Genomic DNA, 18,640 nt, shown 5'->3' with positions numbered 1-18,640 from the left:
ATATTCTTATTATTTCCTTTTTCAGAACATGCTATATGAGTATAATTAACTTTCAAATGTACATGGAAGTAGGTGAATGAGTTAAAACTTAAGCATACATATGATACAGGTTTAGACATCTTACAGGGAATGTATGTGTTTCACCCTCTGAATCGCTTGCTTAACCTTGGTCGATGGTTCTTCGTACAAAATGGCAGGGTTGTCGAAGTCAGACGCCAAGCTCCGTTCCCCAAGAAAAGCACGGAATGAATCTGCCACCGAGTATGAAAGAGACTCGAGGTTGTAACCTCCTTCCAAGAAAAACACACAACGACCCCCGCACAGATCTTTGGCAAGTCGTTTAATGTTGGAAGCAAGCATGTAGTATGTTCCTGTTGTGAACTGCAGACTGGCTAGTGGATCCAATACATGACCATCATACCTAACAAATTCAGTTGCAAGTGTTTTAGTTACCAATAACAGTTTAGACACAAAAAGATGGAGGCACGTTACTCTCTTCTTTTTACTTAGCCTACCACACATCTTATTATATAGGGTTGGAGAAATATTACAATAACCAAAATACCCCCAAACCCTAATAACTCGTCTAACAGCAAGATATACAAGTGGATCAATGACTGGATTGGCAATAATAAATTATTATAAAATAATATATACTGATTGAAATCCTGTGATAATACTTCTTAATTTGATTAGTTGAAATTCAAAATTCAAGACAGGAGAAATATCTAGAGTGTTTATCAATGTCCAAGTCCTCCCTTCACCCAAAAAAGTGATAGCAAACTCAAAAGATAAGTAGAGAAAAGAAGAGAAAAAGAATATATTTGAAAACTAAGCTATTTAAGCTTTGTAAAATCACTTTCCAGTAATTTCATTATTACTTATTATTTCTTTTTATGTAAGACAACTAACTGTTAGATGTTCTATTCATAATTAGAATGGGTATGCATGTTAATGTGTTTTGGAGAGTTTTTTTTTTTTTTTAGTTTGAAAAAGTGTTATGATGTGACATAAATATGAAACTGTTTTAAAGTGTTTTCTGGTAGGGTCCACATGTGAGAAAATGTTTTCTATAGAGTACACTTGCTTATTTTGAGAAGCCCAAACAGATATAAAGCCTTCCTTAAAAAAAAAAAATTACAAGAAATAAAAAGGTAAATCTGGGTGGCTGCGCGGCCACCATTCCACTAATCTTTTTTTTTTTAAAAAAAATAATCAACGCACATGCTTTGTCAAAATATTCATACAACAAAAACACAAACAAACATGGCCAATACTATTGATACTACTTTATGTCATGGTTAGTAGTCTTAATTATTTCATCTATACATTATTTCACCAAATCACTTTAAATGAAGATGATCTATATAGTTTAATAGGGAATACAACATTATTTCCCAAAGACAGTTAAAAATAAATTGCATTGCGAAGTTGGTTAAGTCTTTGAGCATACATTGTTTTCATGGGAAGCATGCATTACTTTTATGGAAATGGAATACTCACCCAGCAGAGACAAGAATTATATCTGGCTTAAACCTCTGAGCACAAGGTGCAATCACTTCATCAAACACAGTTGCCATGGCAATATCACCTGAGCCTCCAGGTAGAGGAAGATTAAGTGTTGTTCCTTCACCATCTCCATGACCTACCTCATCAAATTTACCAGTACCAGGATAGCTTCCATCCTGTATCAAACAAGACTAGAATAGAATTAGAGTGGTTGTGAGAAATGAACTTCTAAGATGTCATCCAATCAATGAGAATAATAATACTGAATAACTGAAAATAAAATGTCTATTGCACATCCTTATTGCAATATCTGGATTCTATAATAGAACTGCATAATACAATAAAGTTAGGTTGAATTCAACACCATCTTGCCTCCACTACATAAAAATATTTAGAAGACAAACTATTTTGATAAACGCCGGCATGTTCCTTTTCACTATAGCTCAAAACAGAAATTATTCCTGAATTCCACATTCTCATACATATATACATAAATACATACACAATGACATAATAATCCAGAATCTTATCTGTAGATAAATACATACGTGCAACTATGTGTATGGGTGCTCGCACAAATAAAGTGATCGTTACCCAGGTCCAACATAATTAGGGTATAACAATCTAGGAAAAGCTCTAGTCATATCTGTACTATCACTCCAAAAGGACAACTCAATTTGGAGTTTTCCTAAAATCACTTATAAAGCCTAATTTCACTTAGTAAATAAGTAATGTGAGATTTAGCACGCATTAGTGTCTTTATAAACTACCCACTCTATGTGGGCTACTAATCTTCTCCCCCTTAAGCCCTTGATGTCCTCGTCAGGGCCAAGTCATGTAGTGCTCTAATACCATAGCGTTCCTATGTGGCTCTTATAGCATTTGTAACAACCTAGAGATAGCGTTAGCTACATTTGTGCTATCACCCTAAAAGACTAGTCAATTTGAAAATTTTCCAAAATCACTTATAAAACTCAGTTTCATCTAGCAAGTAATATGGGACTTAACATCCATGAATGTCTTTATAACCCATCCACTTAATGTGAGCTACTTATCTTCTCAATATGAAATTGAGGTGTTACATGGAGTCTTGGGAGAAGTCGCTTGGATTCAATCATATCCTTCAACATTGAATAGAATAAAAAAATCATATCCTTCAGCATTTGTTTTGCATAAAGTAGCCACTATCATGACTTAAGCTCATGTATTTTCGCTTGATTGCTTGAGATTTTACCATTGCACCAAAGTATTGGACAATGGCTACTTATACACATGTACATATGTGCATATATATAGGCATGTGGATGTGTGTGTGTACATATATCTATATATGTATGCATTCCCACTTTCAGTCATATCTACGAGTCTTTAGACACTGCAACATATGAAATTTTATAATTAATGAGACAAATTGATGCAGGGAATGTGTAGAAAAAACTAAATTTAGTAACAGATAAAATAAACAATCTTGAATCCGTTGATTATGCAGAAATACTAAGAAAAAAAAAACCACTTCTTTAAACCTGTTGATTCACTCAGAAAACCAGGAGTAAAGGCATCAACAGTTAGTTGATTCAAAAGAATACTCAAAAGTTGGAAGAACACGAGAAATCTCTTTCTAAAAGTTTATTCTTCAAGACACAATGACTAAATTACTAGGAAATCCCCAATCCTAATCCAAAGATAAGGACTCCTAATCCTTAATGGGCAAGAATTCCTAATTATTCAAATAAAAACTCATAATCCCAAATAAGATAGGCATCACAGATTAAGACACTAAAAAATTAAGCAGCATAAGAAGTTTGTCATTAAATTCCAGGGCAAAACATATTTTACCGGTCTGGGCCAAATTATTTCTTACTTGGTGAGTTGAAAGGAAAAATATATCTGGATCATTGTAAAAGGCGTCATTTGTTCCATTCCCATGGTGAACATCAAAATCAATGATAAACACACGCTTTAGCCCATGTACGCGTTGTGCATAACGAGCTGCAATGGCCACATTTCCAAAAACACAAAACCCCATAGGCCCCTTTGGAATGGCATGATGTCCTGGAGGTCTTATCAAAGCAAAGCCAATAGCTGGATCCAGGCGGTTCTGTGATGCTGCAACCTGAAATATGGTGTAAACAATTTTGGATGATAGCTACTGCAAACAAGAACTACAGTGTCTTAAAGTCTAGAACTTAAAACTAGAAGCTACTTTCAGAGTCAATAAAACTTCGGTGCAAATACGAACATTTGGTGGCCTTAACATTCAGAAATCAACCATCCCTCCCCCACATCCCCAATTAAATTCAAGAAAAAAAAGGAATGAAATTGTTTCTGCACTTCACGTAAAATATAACATATAAGAATTATAATCAAGAGACTGACGTGCCAGGTCGAGACATCACCACTGAATCAACTAAGGCAATTCCTGCTCCAGCTGCAACTAGTGACTCATGAAAAGTCTGCATCAATAACTCCTTGATAAGAAAGAGTTGAATGGAAACATACTACTAGCAAATTGAAGCATCAGGATCCAACTCAAACATACACTACATAGTTAGATAAAAATCACTTCAAATCATTGATATCTCAAATTTAAAATTCATTGAAAGAAGTAAAAGGAGAGCCAAGTCTCATATTTACATTCAAAACAGTAGAAATCCTGTTTTTACCTGTCAGGTATTCGGCCAATACATACATGGCTCAAAAAGTTGTAGAACTCGTTGAAAAGACGTTCTCAATTAGAATGTAGGTATCTACAAAATGTTTTGTGGGTCATATATGAACCACATTATCACAAATACTCCAGGCTTCATAAACAATGCGCCTTTCTTTTTATTATCCGAGTAAGTTATCCACGGGAGTATACTGAACTTTCCGCATGATGATTTACAAAAACGAAAAACAAAAAAAAAAATTTCTCAAGCTCACCAAAAATAAATAAATATATTCCAAAGCCCACAACTTCAATAAAAACATCTCTCTCTCTCTCTCTCTCTCTCTCTACACCATATCAGGAGAGCATAAGTTGGAATCCAGTTGAAAAATAACGATTAGGATAGAATTTCCATCAAACTGATTTAAAGGACCAAAATTTCAGTTCTTCAAAAGTTGGGATTGCTAGAGCATACGGCTATAATACAATTGTAAGTTACTGTTTCCATAAAAAATTGGGAATTTTTACTTGGCATATGAATTTTGGTTGTAAAACCAAATAGCATCACAGTTTTATCTGAATTTCCTTTTATTTTCTTTACAAAATTCCTTCTTTTCTTCCATTGCCCAATGTAAACATGATATCTTCTATTCAACATTTTCACTTTTCCATGGCTTGAACGTAAAATTCAACCACTGAACTTTTTTTGCAGTTCAATGAGATTCAACAAGATTACTGAAAAAGAAACAAAAAAGTACATGAAGTTCATCAAATTCAACAATATTTCCTCTTTGAGGTCGGTCCACTATATTTTTAACTGCAGATGGATTTTCTAGTTGAGCTTTCTGGATTAAGGGAAAAACACCATTTTACATGTAAAACAAAAAAATGACCAACAATCTCCATAATCATAAGATAGCTTCAGGTCAATTGTAATTAAAAGTTACCAAATTCTTAACTGTGTCCCATTGCTCAGGTAACTATCAATTACTGAAATTGTAGCATCTACAATTAGAAGTCCAGTAAAACATCTAGAAGATGGGAGACTTACTGTATCTAGAACAGCATGTCAGTAAATATCAACAAGCTCAAGAAAGAAAGAAGAAACATCTAAGGCATTTCACTCACAGTGGCAGTAGCATATGTTGGTCCAGAGCCATCAATGAATAAAATGCCTTGTTGTGAAGCCTGATCCATAGCCTATAAACATGAACCACGAAAAGAACTTAAGAGGTTTAGAAATGAAATTTTTCTGATTGGTACCAGGTAAGGCTAAGTACTTAAGATATAAAATATTACAAAGATATAGGTGAAGCAATGAAGCACAGGCTTTGTGAAAGTTAAAAATATGAAACCTTTTTTTTTTATAAGTAATTTCATATCATTAATAAAGCCCTCTGATTTCAGCGACATATTTTCAAACTTAAAATACCTACTACCCTTACCAGACACACCACAATTCAACATCAAAGGAAAATGATCTGATAAGATTCTAGGGAGTCTCCTTTGAGAGACATCTAGAAATTGTTCTTTCCATTCTGAAGATAGAAGAAGACTATCAAATCTAAACCATGACTGAAAGTCATGATAATTAGACCACGTAAAATTTCCACCTACATAGCTGGTGATTGTCTAGAATCGCCTGATTTTTTACATGGATAACAGACATTAAAATCACCCCCAATACACCACGATAACTCCTACCAACTCATAGGGCCAACCAACTCATTCCATAGAAAGTTTTTGTCAACATCATCATTTGGACCATATACCCCCGCAAAGCACCCATTCAAAATTATCAATAACACTTTTAAAAGAACACGCTACTGAAAAATTCATCAAAATCCTCAATCATCTGCACCGCCCACCTAACCCACATTAACAAAATCCATCCTGATGCCCGCCCCACTTGACCCTCCAGTACACATGTTCACAACCTCATAAACTACAAACCACCTCGCTAGAAATAAACTCCATTTGTGTCTCTTGTAAACAAACGATATATGCCTTCCAATCTCTGAGAAGACCTCTAACCCTCAACCTTTAATCCCTTCCACATTCCATGATACAATCTTAGGTTTCATAAGGAACAATTAGAACCCCTCCCCTTATGTCATATTTTTTGAACAAACCAATCTCTTTAATTCATGGCTGCCTCTGTTTTAGCTTCAAATGTAAATATGGCACACTAGCCAAACCGTTCTGACGTTGATTTGCTTCGATCGCAAAAAACAGAGCCAACATTCGATCCTCAAAACCCTCACACAACAGCCCTACTACATGACAAAAAAAATTCATCATCTCAACCACCCAATCTGAACAGCACTCCCTGTTCTTCAACCAGAGCAAGTGGATGGACGAAATGGCTCACTTCTCTAAGCCTCCTCACCAGGATAAGTCACCATTGTCAAAATATTAGATTCCTCAACCCTCACACAATTATGAGAAGATCCTCATTTCAATGATTTATCAATGCAAGATATCAGAAATAATCGCTATTTTACATCTTTCAACCACAGTTTTTTACTATCCCATCATCTCTAGTTCTATTTTTACTAAACTTGCATTCCATATAGTATCATACTTGACCTAAAACATTAGATTCTTTGGTAGACCTACATTGTAACCTCCATTTTAGGATTTACTCTCAATCTAGACACATGTTAGTGGATTCGCTCTCGATCTAGTCTCGTGAACTAACACTATAAGAACTTATCAATTAACACATGATTCACAATTAACATACATCAGGGAACCTTATTTTGCATCAATCTAGTAAGCTCATTTTTTATCAAATGAAAACACAAATCGTAGGACAAATTCTCCCTAGGCTCTCATCTGATCATAAGTGGTACGCTATGCTATAGACCTATCAATAAAAGATAAAACTTTAATTCTAATCCTTGATGTAAACCTATTGGGATTTGAAATGCTTGTGATTCTTTCACCGTCAACTTGAAACAACCCTCCTCCATTCTCTGGACTTAATGCTAATATCAGAGAGTTCTTGCTTGCTAAGCTGGTTATGAAAAAATAACTTTAAATGTATGCATCACTTCAACGATATGTCATCACTCTGCTTAAATCAGATGAAGAATATGCATCTAGTAAGTACATATCATCCACATAGAAACCAAGTTAATAAATATAGATCATGCTAATAGTGCACTGTAACTTAAAGGACAAAATGAATGTCTTAAAATGTATCAGTGCAAAACTTAAAAGAATATTAACAAATTCCAAACGCATAAGAATAAGAATATTTAGGATACAATATTCTGAAGGAATAAATATTGATACAAGTAAAAAGAACATTAGAAGCTACACAGAGAAAAACCACAAAGAACAAATGGCACAAGCGACATGCTTTCTTTGCTTCCCTCAAATAAAATTCAGCCACATTTTTTTACACTTATTTTAATCTGCAACAAGGACCAGAAGAAGGAAAACTAAATAATCAATTTTGAGGCTACCTTCTCAAGGCCTGATATGTAGGCTCTAGCATGAACACTTGCAATGTCATCCACTGAAGCAGGCTTCAAATTTTGAAGTTCAATGATCTCTGAGCCACGAAACTGAGTTATACAAGAAAGTACGATTAAGCAAATAGGAACAAAGAAATTATCTTATCAAGAAGATCTATTTGAGGGCCGATTGAATCAGGAAAGTGTGAAAAGACTTTAGCAATAAATATGAGAGGAAAGAGAAATAAAATAATAAATAAAATAAATAAATAAAAAAAAAAAACAAAGGTTCTTATGAGTAACGAATAAATAGTGCGATGGCAAGTGGCAGTTATGATGGTGAAATGGGGAGTTAAAAAGTACAACCAAAAAGACATGATAGAGGGAGTCAATGCACACAATACTTTATTAGAGACAGTTCAGTTCTTTCTACATCAGTACCTGAATACTTTTAAGAAGTCCCAACACAATACTTGTAACTCATTATTTTTAAACTCTACAAGTGAAGTTGTAATTTTACAAATATTGCTTATACGAAAAAAAAAAAAAAAAAAAAAAAAAAAAAAAAAAAAAAAACTTCAATAAGAATGGATACTGTGTTCAATTAGAAAAATTTAGCTATTTCTCCATATTTAACTTCAGTCAAGGACAAGCAAGTGAGTCTTTCAACATTTACCCTGTAGAGTTATAGAGAAGATAAAAAAACAAACAGACCACATAGAAAAACTACAACCAGAAAGAATACAATGACCCTTTGAAGTTACTGATACTCCAAATCAAGTTGAAGCATAGACGTTGCACTCCAATTGCTTCCTAATTTACTAAAATAAGCTAACACTTCTCCTGATAAAAATGACGGAAAGCTAATCGATTGATCTCACAGAAAGCATATAAGTTTATCCACTCTTCATGTTCTTGACAAATTAGCAATTCACCTTGCATGAACTAATAGCAGCCGTGTCAAGATTGATCCGTGATCGTAGAGTTAGAATTCCAATCTTTATTGCGAAATGCTCACCATTAGGTCTTAGAAATTAGCCTTATTCGGTGATCAAAACTTGAGTTGTAAAACTTTTCAACACCTAAGTGTTTGGGTGGAGAATGTTGGCCTTTTTAGTTGAAATTGTAAATTAAACCGTCACTTGGACTGTCACCTAGACATCCTGGTGTGAATCATTAATAAAGATTTCAAAGAAACAAGCCGAGAGCACCATCACTTGGTTTGTACTAACACTCTAAGTTGTCACAGAAGTTAGCAATGAAACCCTAGTGACAGTGCTGACGCATTTCAACCCGTCTTGACTCCGTGAAAAGATCGGCAGTAAAAATGCTTCCTTTTACACATTGCATGAAGCATTTCTCCCATTCTATAAATACAATAGGATGCCCATTTTGTAGGTGGGAAGCCAAGAAAAAGCTTTAACCTTAAAACCTCTTGAAAGGATTCCTTATTTCATCTTTGTGAGCAAGAGTGCATTTGTTGAGAGCCATTGTAGCTTTCCCACTCTTGGAGTTTTTGTTGTTTAAACCACACATCACCATATAAACCTTCAACCGTTTGAAGTCTACTAGAGGTTCAGTAAGTAGTTCATATATAGAAGATTAACCCGTGAGGAGCTGGAGCCTGTCGGGGAGATAGGGAGACAAGCGACGAGTTTGTCTGCATGCGGATTGTCATTGTAATTTTACAAGGGTTGCAAGTTTTACTATGCATGTACATTGAATTTTTAAAGTTATTGATCTCTTGGGTTTGGCTATCCCAGAATGGTTTTACCTTTGAATTGCTCAAAGGGTTTCCACTTTGTAACCAAAGTCTTTGTTTTGATTAATGGTTGATTGTTACTTATGGTTTGTTTATGTTTTGTAAATCCAGTAATTAAATTTATAAACTCATTTTATTGTGCTTGTGTTTAATGTGGGGTTGAATTCTAATCCCATTAATTGGTATCAGAATGGGATTCTGACCCCTTCAATTGTCATGGCATAAGTTCCATCTTTATCTGTTCCTCCCTATTTTTATGGGAATAATTACGTGTATTGGAAAGTTTGCATATGAGCTTTACTCAAGTCTTTGGATGAGAATGTTTGGGACATTCTCGAGATGCAACGGTAACGTCCCAAAAAGACCTTGGTCGAATGGTCCAAAGGTTAGACCACAGCTTGTAAATGGAACAACAAAGGTCTCAATGCCATCTGTATGGTTGTCTTCCTTGAAGAATTCCAACACATCTATAATTGTGAGATTGCAAAGGATGCACAGGATATCCTTGCGGTTACCCATGAAGGTAATAAGGGGTTAGGACCTCCAAACTTCAAATGTTAATTATTTTACTTAGTTTCCTCAGTAAGCAGAGAGAGCTAACAATGACCTACTTGCATTCCCCGGACACGGAGACTAAAATGAAAGAAGACAAAACGTTTGATGAGTTTTACACTGAATTAAACAATATTGTCAACTCGAGTTTTAATCTTTGTGAGAAGATTGCTAACAACACGATTGTTAGAAAAATCTTGATGTCTCTACTTAAGAGGTTTAGACTCAAAGTCACCACAATAGAGGAAAGCAAGGATGTGGATGTGATGAAGGTTGAAGAGCTTGTTGGTTTTCTTCAAACCTATGACTATAAGATATCCTTGCCTTTGTCAAAAAAAAAGAAGAACTTGGCTTTGAGGTCCTCTCAGGAAGAAAATGTTGTTACTGAGTCATCTGATGAGTCGTCCTCAGATTCTGTGGCTGTTACCACGGTGGCACAAAAATTTCACAAATTCCTTAGGTTTAAAAAAGGGACTAGCAAGACCCCTTTTGTGGATCTTTCAAAGGATGATTCCCAAGGAGCCACACAAGGAAAGAAAGTGAGGCCCAAGAAAGACAAGAACACTCGGGGCATTCATTGCTTTGAATGCTCGGGTTATGAGGATAGAGTGTACCAACTTGAAGTACTCAAAGGGCCAAGCCATGAATGCCTCCTTGAGTGATGAGTCTAAGTCTGAAGCCTCCAAGGAGAAGAATGTAAGTTACATGACTTTTATCGTCTCTTTGAAGAGTGCCGGTGATACCACAGATTGTGACCATTCCATGCTTGTTGAGACGTGTGATGAGGAATCGCAAGGCAACTCTAATGAAGGTCTCAATCTCTAAGGAGCCTATGATCAACTTTTTAAGGAGTATTAAACTGAAAAAATTGAACAAAAGAGTCCATAGAAAATTGAATGGGCCATAGGTTGAGAAAGAATCCTTGCGGGCTCAATTTCTTGATATTAATGATGTTACGAATTCCTTGAAAAATGCAATCTCCTTGCTTGTTGGTAGAGTAGAAGACCTAGAAGATAAACTTGTTGCTTCCAAGTATGATATAACTAATTCTTCTAGTGCTAAACTTGATCATATTTTAAGTTCTCAAAAACCCTCTGGTTACAAGTATGGACTTGGTTCTGACCAAAACACTCCCACTTCAAAAACTACACCTGTCAACAAGAGAAAATAAACTTTGTTCCCCCCACTTGTGTTGACGATATTACTCCTAGAGTAGTTGATAAGAGGAAGGGAGTTTTTGTTGGCAATAGGTCTAAGATTGAGAGTATGAACCCTCCCAAGAGACAATCTTCTTCAAGGGTTGTCTTACTTGCCACCTCAGTGGCAAAGTGGGTTACACTCAACTCCATTGCCGATTGCTTAAATCGAAGGTACCTAAGAAAAAGACCAGCCCACCTATGGAGAATCTTGACTCCATAATGAGAAATGTAGTCCTTAGGTTAGCAACTTAAAGAGTGGTAGGACTATTCCTATGAGAAGAAGGAATAGGTTCAAGAAAGTTGAGGTCACTGACCCAGAGAGTGATGAGAGGCCTGTCTAGGATAGGTAGTTGGTAGCATGCCTAGGATTGAAGTTCGTGCACTATTCATGCATATTAGAACATGCATTTTTCTTTTATGTTGCATGCATTTTCTTTTATGTCTTGTTTGTTTGTACTTTTTTAGTTATGCATTGCATGGTTTTGTTTCTTCTATTTTGCATTGCATTTTGTTTTTAAAAATAGAAAAAATTTACAAAAACAAAAAATAAGTGAGAGAAAACCTCGTCTCTTATGAACTTGTACAGTATCTCAATTTCCACATGCCATTCATTGATTTGTTTGCTCATCTTGTCATGTTACCGCTTATGGCTTTTTGTAATACCATTAGTCAAACTAGTTGAAAATAAGAATGGTGAAGGAAAAAAATTTTGAAAACTGAAGAAAAATTCAGGTATGAAACTCAAATATAACTAGGAAATTATCAAAGCCCGCACAGATTAAGAGTCTCAACAATGAAGATCAATAATTTTGTATATTGCAATTAATACCTTTGGAGTCAGCTCCATCTTTTCAAGAGCATTAACAATTGCAGGAACTCTAAAATTAGATTCTGGATGTGACTCCTGTTAGAAGTGATAAATCCAGAGTACAATTAGAGGTATATGCACAACTTCAAACACATAAGCAACACCGTCACTGAGAATAATAGGGAATAGCCTCAGTATGCTTAAAAAATTAAATATAAAATCAAATCAAATCTGTAACTTCTGATTCTAATTAGTAATTGAAGTGATTGAGCTTGAGAGCCATTGAATCAAAAGATCTCCTTTCTCTGTTCTTTGAATGTCCAAAAAAAATTACAAATAAAAAAAAATTGGAATTTATTACTAATTAAAGAGACTGCGTGTGGAAGCCAAATGAATCAAATGTGTGTTTCCTCCTCTTTTTTTCTTCATTCCATCCATTGCCCATTGAAATAAGTACAAATAAGAAGATAACATAATATTAGTAATTGAATACTTGAAATGTTCATGCTTTTTGAAAAAGCTTTCAACAAGGAGTGGAAACTCCATATTCTACAGAGAGTAATCTACTAATATAGTCCTAATTCAGGTCCTGTTCCAGACTTAAATTGATAACTCGAACACTTAATGTGACCAGGTTGGAGCAAAAAGCCTCAATGACTTAATCATTTGTAGTCACTCATTGGATGTAGAATCCTATGTATAGTGTTCCAACCGTCCAGATGTAGCAGGAAAAGGTGAATATGAAACAGTGCTTAGAGAAGAACCTGTTTTCCAAGTCTGCTAAGACTGTGGAAGTCTGCTAAGATTTTGTTATTGTAGAGAGTGCAGTTCATAGATTGAATATGGCAGAGGATATCACCAAGCTTTGGGAGAATTTTAATCTTACAGAAGAGGAGAGCACGACTGTTGCAGTGCGGGAGGAAAATCTTGAAGATTTTGCTAAGAAAGGGCAGAATTGCCTGGTGGGCAAACTGATTGCTGATAGGGTTGTTGGGAAGGAAGCTGTTCGTTCAACAATTATCCGGTGGTGGAAATCAACGGGGTCTTTGTCATTCAAAATTCTCGGAGAGAATTTATTTCTTATTGAGTTTGAGCACTTTTGGGACAAGTCCAGAGTTATGGAGGGGCGTCCATGGGTTTTCGAGGGGAACCTTTTTTCGGTGGCTGAGTTTGATGGTCTAATACCCCCAACCCAAATGAATTTCGATACGGCGGGTTTTTGGGTTCGTATGTACAATCTTCCTTTGGCATGCATGGGGAGGGAAATGGGACGTTCTTTGGGGGCAACTGTAGGGCATGTAGAGTAAGTTGATACCAATGATGACGGTTTCGGGTGGGGCGAATTTTTGGGGGTGAAGATTCATCTTAATCTATTGAAGCCTTTGGCACGAGGGAGAATGCTCAAGTTGAAAGATCTTCCAATTTGGATTACCTTCCAATATGAGCGGATTCCCCAATTCTGCTTTAGGTGTAGAGTGATCCGTCTTGGAGCCACGGGGTGCACTAAAGGTGAGATCCGACGAACACTGGGGGTTGAGATGAAGCATGAGTATGGGCCATGGCTGTGGGTTTCCCCTATAAGAAGGTGGCCTGACCGAAATAAAGAAGGGTGGGGTGGTGATGGCAAGGACAAGGGTGACCGGAGTTAGCAAGAGACCAGTGGTGCTAAGTCTTCAACACGGTGGAGTCTGGGTTACAAGGGCAAAACCACGGGGGAATCGCCTCAGACTGCTTCTCATGTGAATCCCGAGTTTTGTGGAGAGCAGTTATGTGAGCATGGTGTACACGTCTATGAGGGAGGGTAGTTACGTGAGCATGGTGGACACGTCTCTGAGGTGCGTAGTGGGTTAGTGGCAGTTCCTGTGCAGCAATCGGTCTCAGAATCTCTTGGAGTGAATCTCGGCATTTCTGGCTGCCTTGACGTGGTGGGACACAGGCATACTACTCGCAGACTCCATGCAATACAGACACACGTGGAACCAGTTTATGAAGGCTTTCTGGCAAAACCGGCTAAGGAGGGAAGTTTCGCCACATCAATGTCCGTGGAAGAAGGGATGGCAGTGAGGCCTACGCAGCATGATGCTGAGTTCCAGGTACCTTCGAAGAACAATGGGTCAAATTCTAAGAGTAAAGCCCCAGCTACAGGTAACCATCGAACTTGGAAGAAGTGTGCTCGGCAGAAGAAGGGTGATGAGGTGGAGGCTGGCTTAGCCAGTCCACTTGGAAAAAGATCAATTGCAGCAGGCCTTGGAGTTTTGGAGCAATCTGGAAGTAGGAGGAAAAGAGGGAATTAAGTTGGAACTGCCGAGGGCTTGGAAACCTTCGAATAGTTCGGGATCTTCGTCAGATGGTGAAGAATAAGAAGCCCTTCATGGTTTTCTTGATGGAAACCAAACTTCAAGCTGTAAAGATGGAGATTTTAAAGAAATAATAAGGTTGACTTTATTCTTCAACTATTATTCAGCATATAAAGGTGTGATACAAAATTGAAGTCATTTTACATTATCAAAAATGATTGTGCTACAAAGTTGGGAACCAGGATTTTGCGTATGCTATTTATTGAAAATATACAATCAGCAGGTCCCTTGTTTGGAAATTAAGACAAGGACAATCAGGCCTAGGAATCCATATCTTAAAGGATGTCTTGCACAGCTAGTGATATTAAGAGAGCATGAAAGTGAAGTACTCAACCAAATATACCTGGTTATGACCCATGGCAGGAGCTACAGCATAAATCAGCTTTGCATTAGTGACATTTTCATTTGAAGGAATATATGGATCCTTTCCTATACTATTTGAGCACGAAATGGAAGCGCCAGTACTTCTTGAGAAACATCTCTTTCCTCTTGTCAAATTCTTCAGGAAAAATTGATCTCCAAAAAATTTTCCATCCATGTCAATTCTATCATGAGTCTTCCACTTGTGTAGACGACGCCACACCAAAAACATGTTCCCTAACACAAGCACATTTTTGTGATCTTGAATACAACAAAGGCTAGACAATATATCTATGATATTAGTAAATTACAATATATTTATCAAGACAGTAACCATCAGGATAAGCCATATCAACATTAAAGTACAGAGTAATGACTTCTGAAATCTGAATATCTGTAAATCTCTTCCCTAGTGCAGGTACTCAACAAGCAAGCATTAACAGATCAAATAAATTTGTGTCATTGCTTGGTAGCTAGAGCAGAACAGGAGAAAAAAGTAGTAGAGTAGCACAGAACTAGTAAAATGTGGTGCATTTGGAATGAGCAAAAGTAGCAGTGTTTGTGTGTGGAGCTCCGATTGCATACAGACAGGGTGGTATTCTTGTGACCATAAAGTTCTTGATCAGTGGTTCCATGAGCCTTGACTCTTCCTTTTGTTCTCTTGTAGTCACAAACACATTAAACGTAGGAGTTGAATAATTTTTTATGTGTAGGAGATCCTCATATGCCTCCTTTTTGATCGGCAATGTTCCCAATAACAATAAAAATATTATAAAAAAATAAAAATAAAAATAAAAAAACGAACAAGAAGACAGCCAAGCTTCGCTGTCTTCTTGAGCTAGTCACCTGCTAACTAAGCTAGGCTCAAGGTTAAATTATCATGCAAACTGCTTCGCAAGCCAACCTTCAGCATTGGTTTGATTGGACTAGTTGCAGTGAAGGTAGGAATCATGAAACATGGAACCATATCTTTGAAGAATTTTCAAAACAAACCAATACAAAAATGTCAGTCATGGAACAGAGATTACTGGTGATTTAAATTTCATAAATAGCTTGGACTTCAAAATGTAACTTTGCATTCAACTTAACACTATTTCAGTTCACAATTACATCTAAAACAAAAGGCGTGAACTGAAATTGAAGTGCTAGCCAAATAACTTTGTTTTTATACATCCAACGAGTGACGATTACACACATTCCTTAACTATTCTTAGGTCAAAATGGAAGTGTTCAGAATAGTAATTAGCCATTGGCATCCTACAAAAGTTAATATTATGTCTAGGAAAATGGCAATTTATCAATATTTTCCGCAGAGGCTGCTCTTCCAACTTTTGTATAGAAAGGTAAGCAAAAGAAAAAAGGAAAAGAAAGAAAATCCAAACAACCTCAAAACTATAATATTTTAACTCACTTCTACTATTTGAAATTAAGTTAAGATAAAGGGTGTTGAAATTTGGATTAAGAATATGGGTCCAATATATAAATTTTAATTGCATTGTAAAATCCTCCCTGATCTAATTGTTAGGTTCGTAGTTGTGTTGGCAAATTCCGTATACAAAAACACATGTTAAGTCATGTCTAAATCTATGCCATATAAGCCATATCTCTCGATCATTGAAGATACTGCATGCAGTAATGAAGACATTGACCATCATGAAATAATATTTTAAGACAAGGGAAGTGATTTAGATGTCTAAGAACTGAATCGTAGAAGGTTAGACTAAACCACCCTTAAGTTTTGGAATCAGTTAGTATATTTCTGTGATCTATTATATATCTCATTCAACGACAAAATCGACTAGCTAATTTTCGTTATATTTGACATATCACTTTTCTTTTATAAGTTATATTTGACATATCTCTTTTAATGACAAAGTCAACTTGTTGAGTTCCCTTTTTTAATATCTATTTTAATGACCACAATCAACTAATTGACTTTTGATTGAATTGTTCAAGCTTTCGAATTAAATGTTTTATTTTTTCTAAAACTTTTATCTGACATTAGAACTATACTAGTCTGTTTAAACAACGCATTTGAGATGCGTTCGAAATGCAAGAGAATTCAAACTCTAGATCTAAAACTCCGTTCTTACAACTAAGGGCATTTGAAGATGCCTTTTCTTGTTCAAACACGCACACAGATTTCAGAAACTTTTACCAATTAAGCTTAGGGTTTTGTGTGCCTATAAAAATGTTATATTCTCACAACTTTGAGAGACGACTTGAAAGGCCAGATGGAAAAAAAGAAAGCTTTTGAGAGAGCAACAGAACTTTTTTCTATGAGAAATTTTGTCTAGCCACCATCATCATGAAATTGTAGAGAAATTCTTATTGATGGTGATAAAAACCACACACCTTTTAGTAAGATATTTCATTTAAAGAATTTTAATTTCGACGTTCTGTTTTGTATAATGTTCTATCATTATTTCTTGTAACATTACTCCATTAGTCCAATTTTATGCCCCCAATAGAAAAATCCTGGCTCCACTCCTATTGCGTTCTTTTATACTTCCATTGACAGTTTTAACACCAAACACTCATCACAGTCCTTCACGGTTCAATCTGTTTATAACTAAGCCATCCATAAATTACTGAGACATCAACCCCATCCCTAATGTAGTGCTCAATTTCTAAAGGTCCTCCTAAAACATTATCTGACCAAAATGAACTGGAACTACATTTCCGTCGAAGTTGAAGATAAAACGAAACTACTCAATCAAAAACAGTAAATTTACGAAACCACCCAATCAAGAACAGTAAATTTAAAATTGAAAACAAAGCTGGAACACTAAATTATTGACACCCCAATAAAAAATTATCATCAATCTAACACCCATATAAAATATTACTTCAACCCAGATAAATAAATAACCCATAAATTCAAGGAAACAGGATTCACTGGTTTACAACTGCGTGTGTCTGGGTGTGTGTGTGAGAGAGAGAGAGAGAGACTGAAAGTACCTTCAGAAGGCGGACAACGAGGGAATGTTTGTAGCTGCATAGTGAATGACGACTGGGTGAGTGAATGTTGTCCTTTTAAAAAAATAAAAAATAAAAAATGAATGATCAGAATTTATTATGTTAGTTGCATGTTATTTTACTTGTTTTCAGACACGAATATTACATTTCGTTTTTTATATGTTTATCACAAAGCACTGGATTTCTATCCTCACAAACATATATAAAAGGGTATGTAAGGGATAAGTTGGACCGTCTCAAAAAGTGTAAGATATTAGTCTCCCTTCTGCTACGCGGACATGTAAAAAACAAAAAACACGCATAAAGGAAGGAATGGCCTGCAAACAATACATATTTATTTGAGGGTAAAAGGACCGTTTGGCCATTTTTTGAAAGTGAAGAGTTTAAAATTTATAGAGGCATTTTTGTCTCTTATGTCTATTAATTATTGTTTTGCCATTTCTAAATTGTAAAAGAGTAGAAGATTCTAAGACATTTTAGTATATATATATATATATATATATATATATATATATTCGAATGGAATTGACCAAAACTATTATTAGAAACAACAACTTAAGTATAATACTGATGAAATTTACGTTTTTGCAATGTTGCTTAGAGCATCTCCAACAACTTAGTTAAAAAAGAGATATTAATTACATTTAGCTATTTTTGCTTTTTTTTTTTTTAACTTCAGCAAAATAGCTCAAAGTAGCTATTCTACCTTAAGTGTTATAGTGAGATATTCACTATAGTACACTATAATGAGTCGCTAGATGAATAAAATATTTTTTTTAACTATTGCTTTTTATTTGTTTATTGTTTTTTCTCTCTCCCTCTCCCCCGTCCACACAACAATGGCGTCGCTGTCCTCGCTCTGCCTCCTTGACACCTTTATAATCATTAGCAAAAAAAATGCTGAACAAAGCATCACCAATTTGGTCCTTCCAAAATCGAAAGCCAAACCACAAAGAAAATGATCCTCAATGAGTCCCTTCACCTCATAAATCCAAAAACCCAT

General features: G+C 35.7%; 1 protein-coding gene across 1 annotated transcript; it reads right to left on the bottom strand.

Moving 5' to 3' along the window:
- On the bottom strand, positions 1 to 17,698 carry HDA14 (histone deacetylase 14). Its single transcript, XM_059576807.2, has 9 exons — positions 17,620 to 17,698; positions 14,642 to 14,895; positions 11,963 to 12,037; positions 7,630 to 7,731; positions 5,285 to 5,356; positions 3,906 to 3,962; positions 3,371 to 3,622; positions 1,504 to 1,685; positions 1 to 421 (listed from the first exon to the last, which is right to left on the bottom strand). Exons 1-9 carry the CDS (start codon positions 17,657 to 17,659, stop codon positions 121 to 123), a joined length of 1,335 nt encoding a protein of 444 aa, XP_059432790.2. The 5' UTR covers positions 17,660 to 17,698; the 3' UTR covers positions 1 to 120.
- Positions 17,699 to 18,640: the final 942 nt, after the last annotated feature.

Source organism: Corylus avellana, chromosome 11, assembly GCF_965113065.1.
Source record: "Corylus avellana chromosome 11, dhCorAvel1.hap1.2, whole genome shotgun sequence".
Taxonomy (NCBI): Eukaryota; Viridiplantae; Streptophyta; class Magnoliopsida; order Fagales; family Betulaceae; genus Corylus; species Corylus avellana.
Note: the sequence above shows the minus strand (reverse complement) of the source record. Positions and strands in the feature narration are given on the sequence as shown.

Excerpts from the sequence above, each read along its gene's own strand:
- HDA14 (XM_059576807.2), bottom strand. The coding sequence starts at position 17,659 with ATGCAGCTACAAACATTCCCTCGTTGTCCGCCTTCTGAAG. Across the intron at positions 12,038-14,641 it reads CTGCCATGGGTCATAACCAG|GAGTCACATCCAGAATCTAA; the intron begins GTATATTTGGTT and ends CACTTCTAACAG. Across the intron at positions 1,686-3,370 it reads TTTTCCTTTCAACTCACCAA|GATGGAAGCTATCCTGGTAC; the intron begins GTAAGAAATAAT and ends TGTTTGATACAG.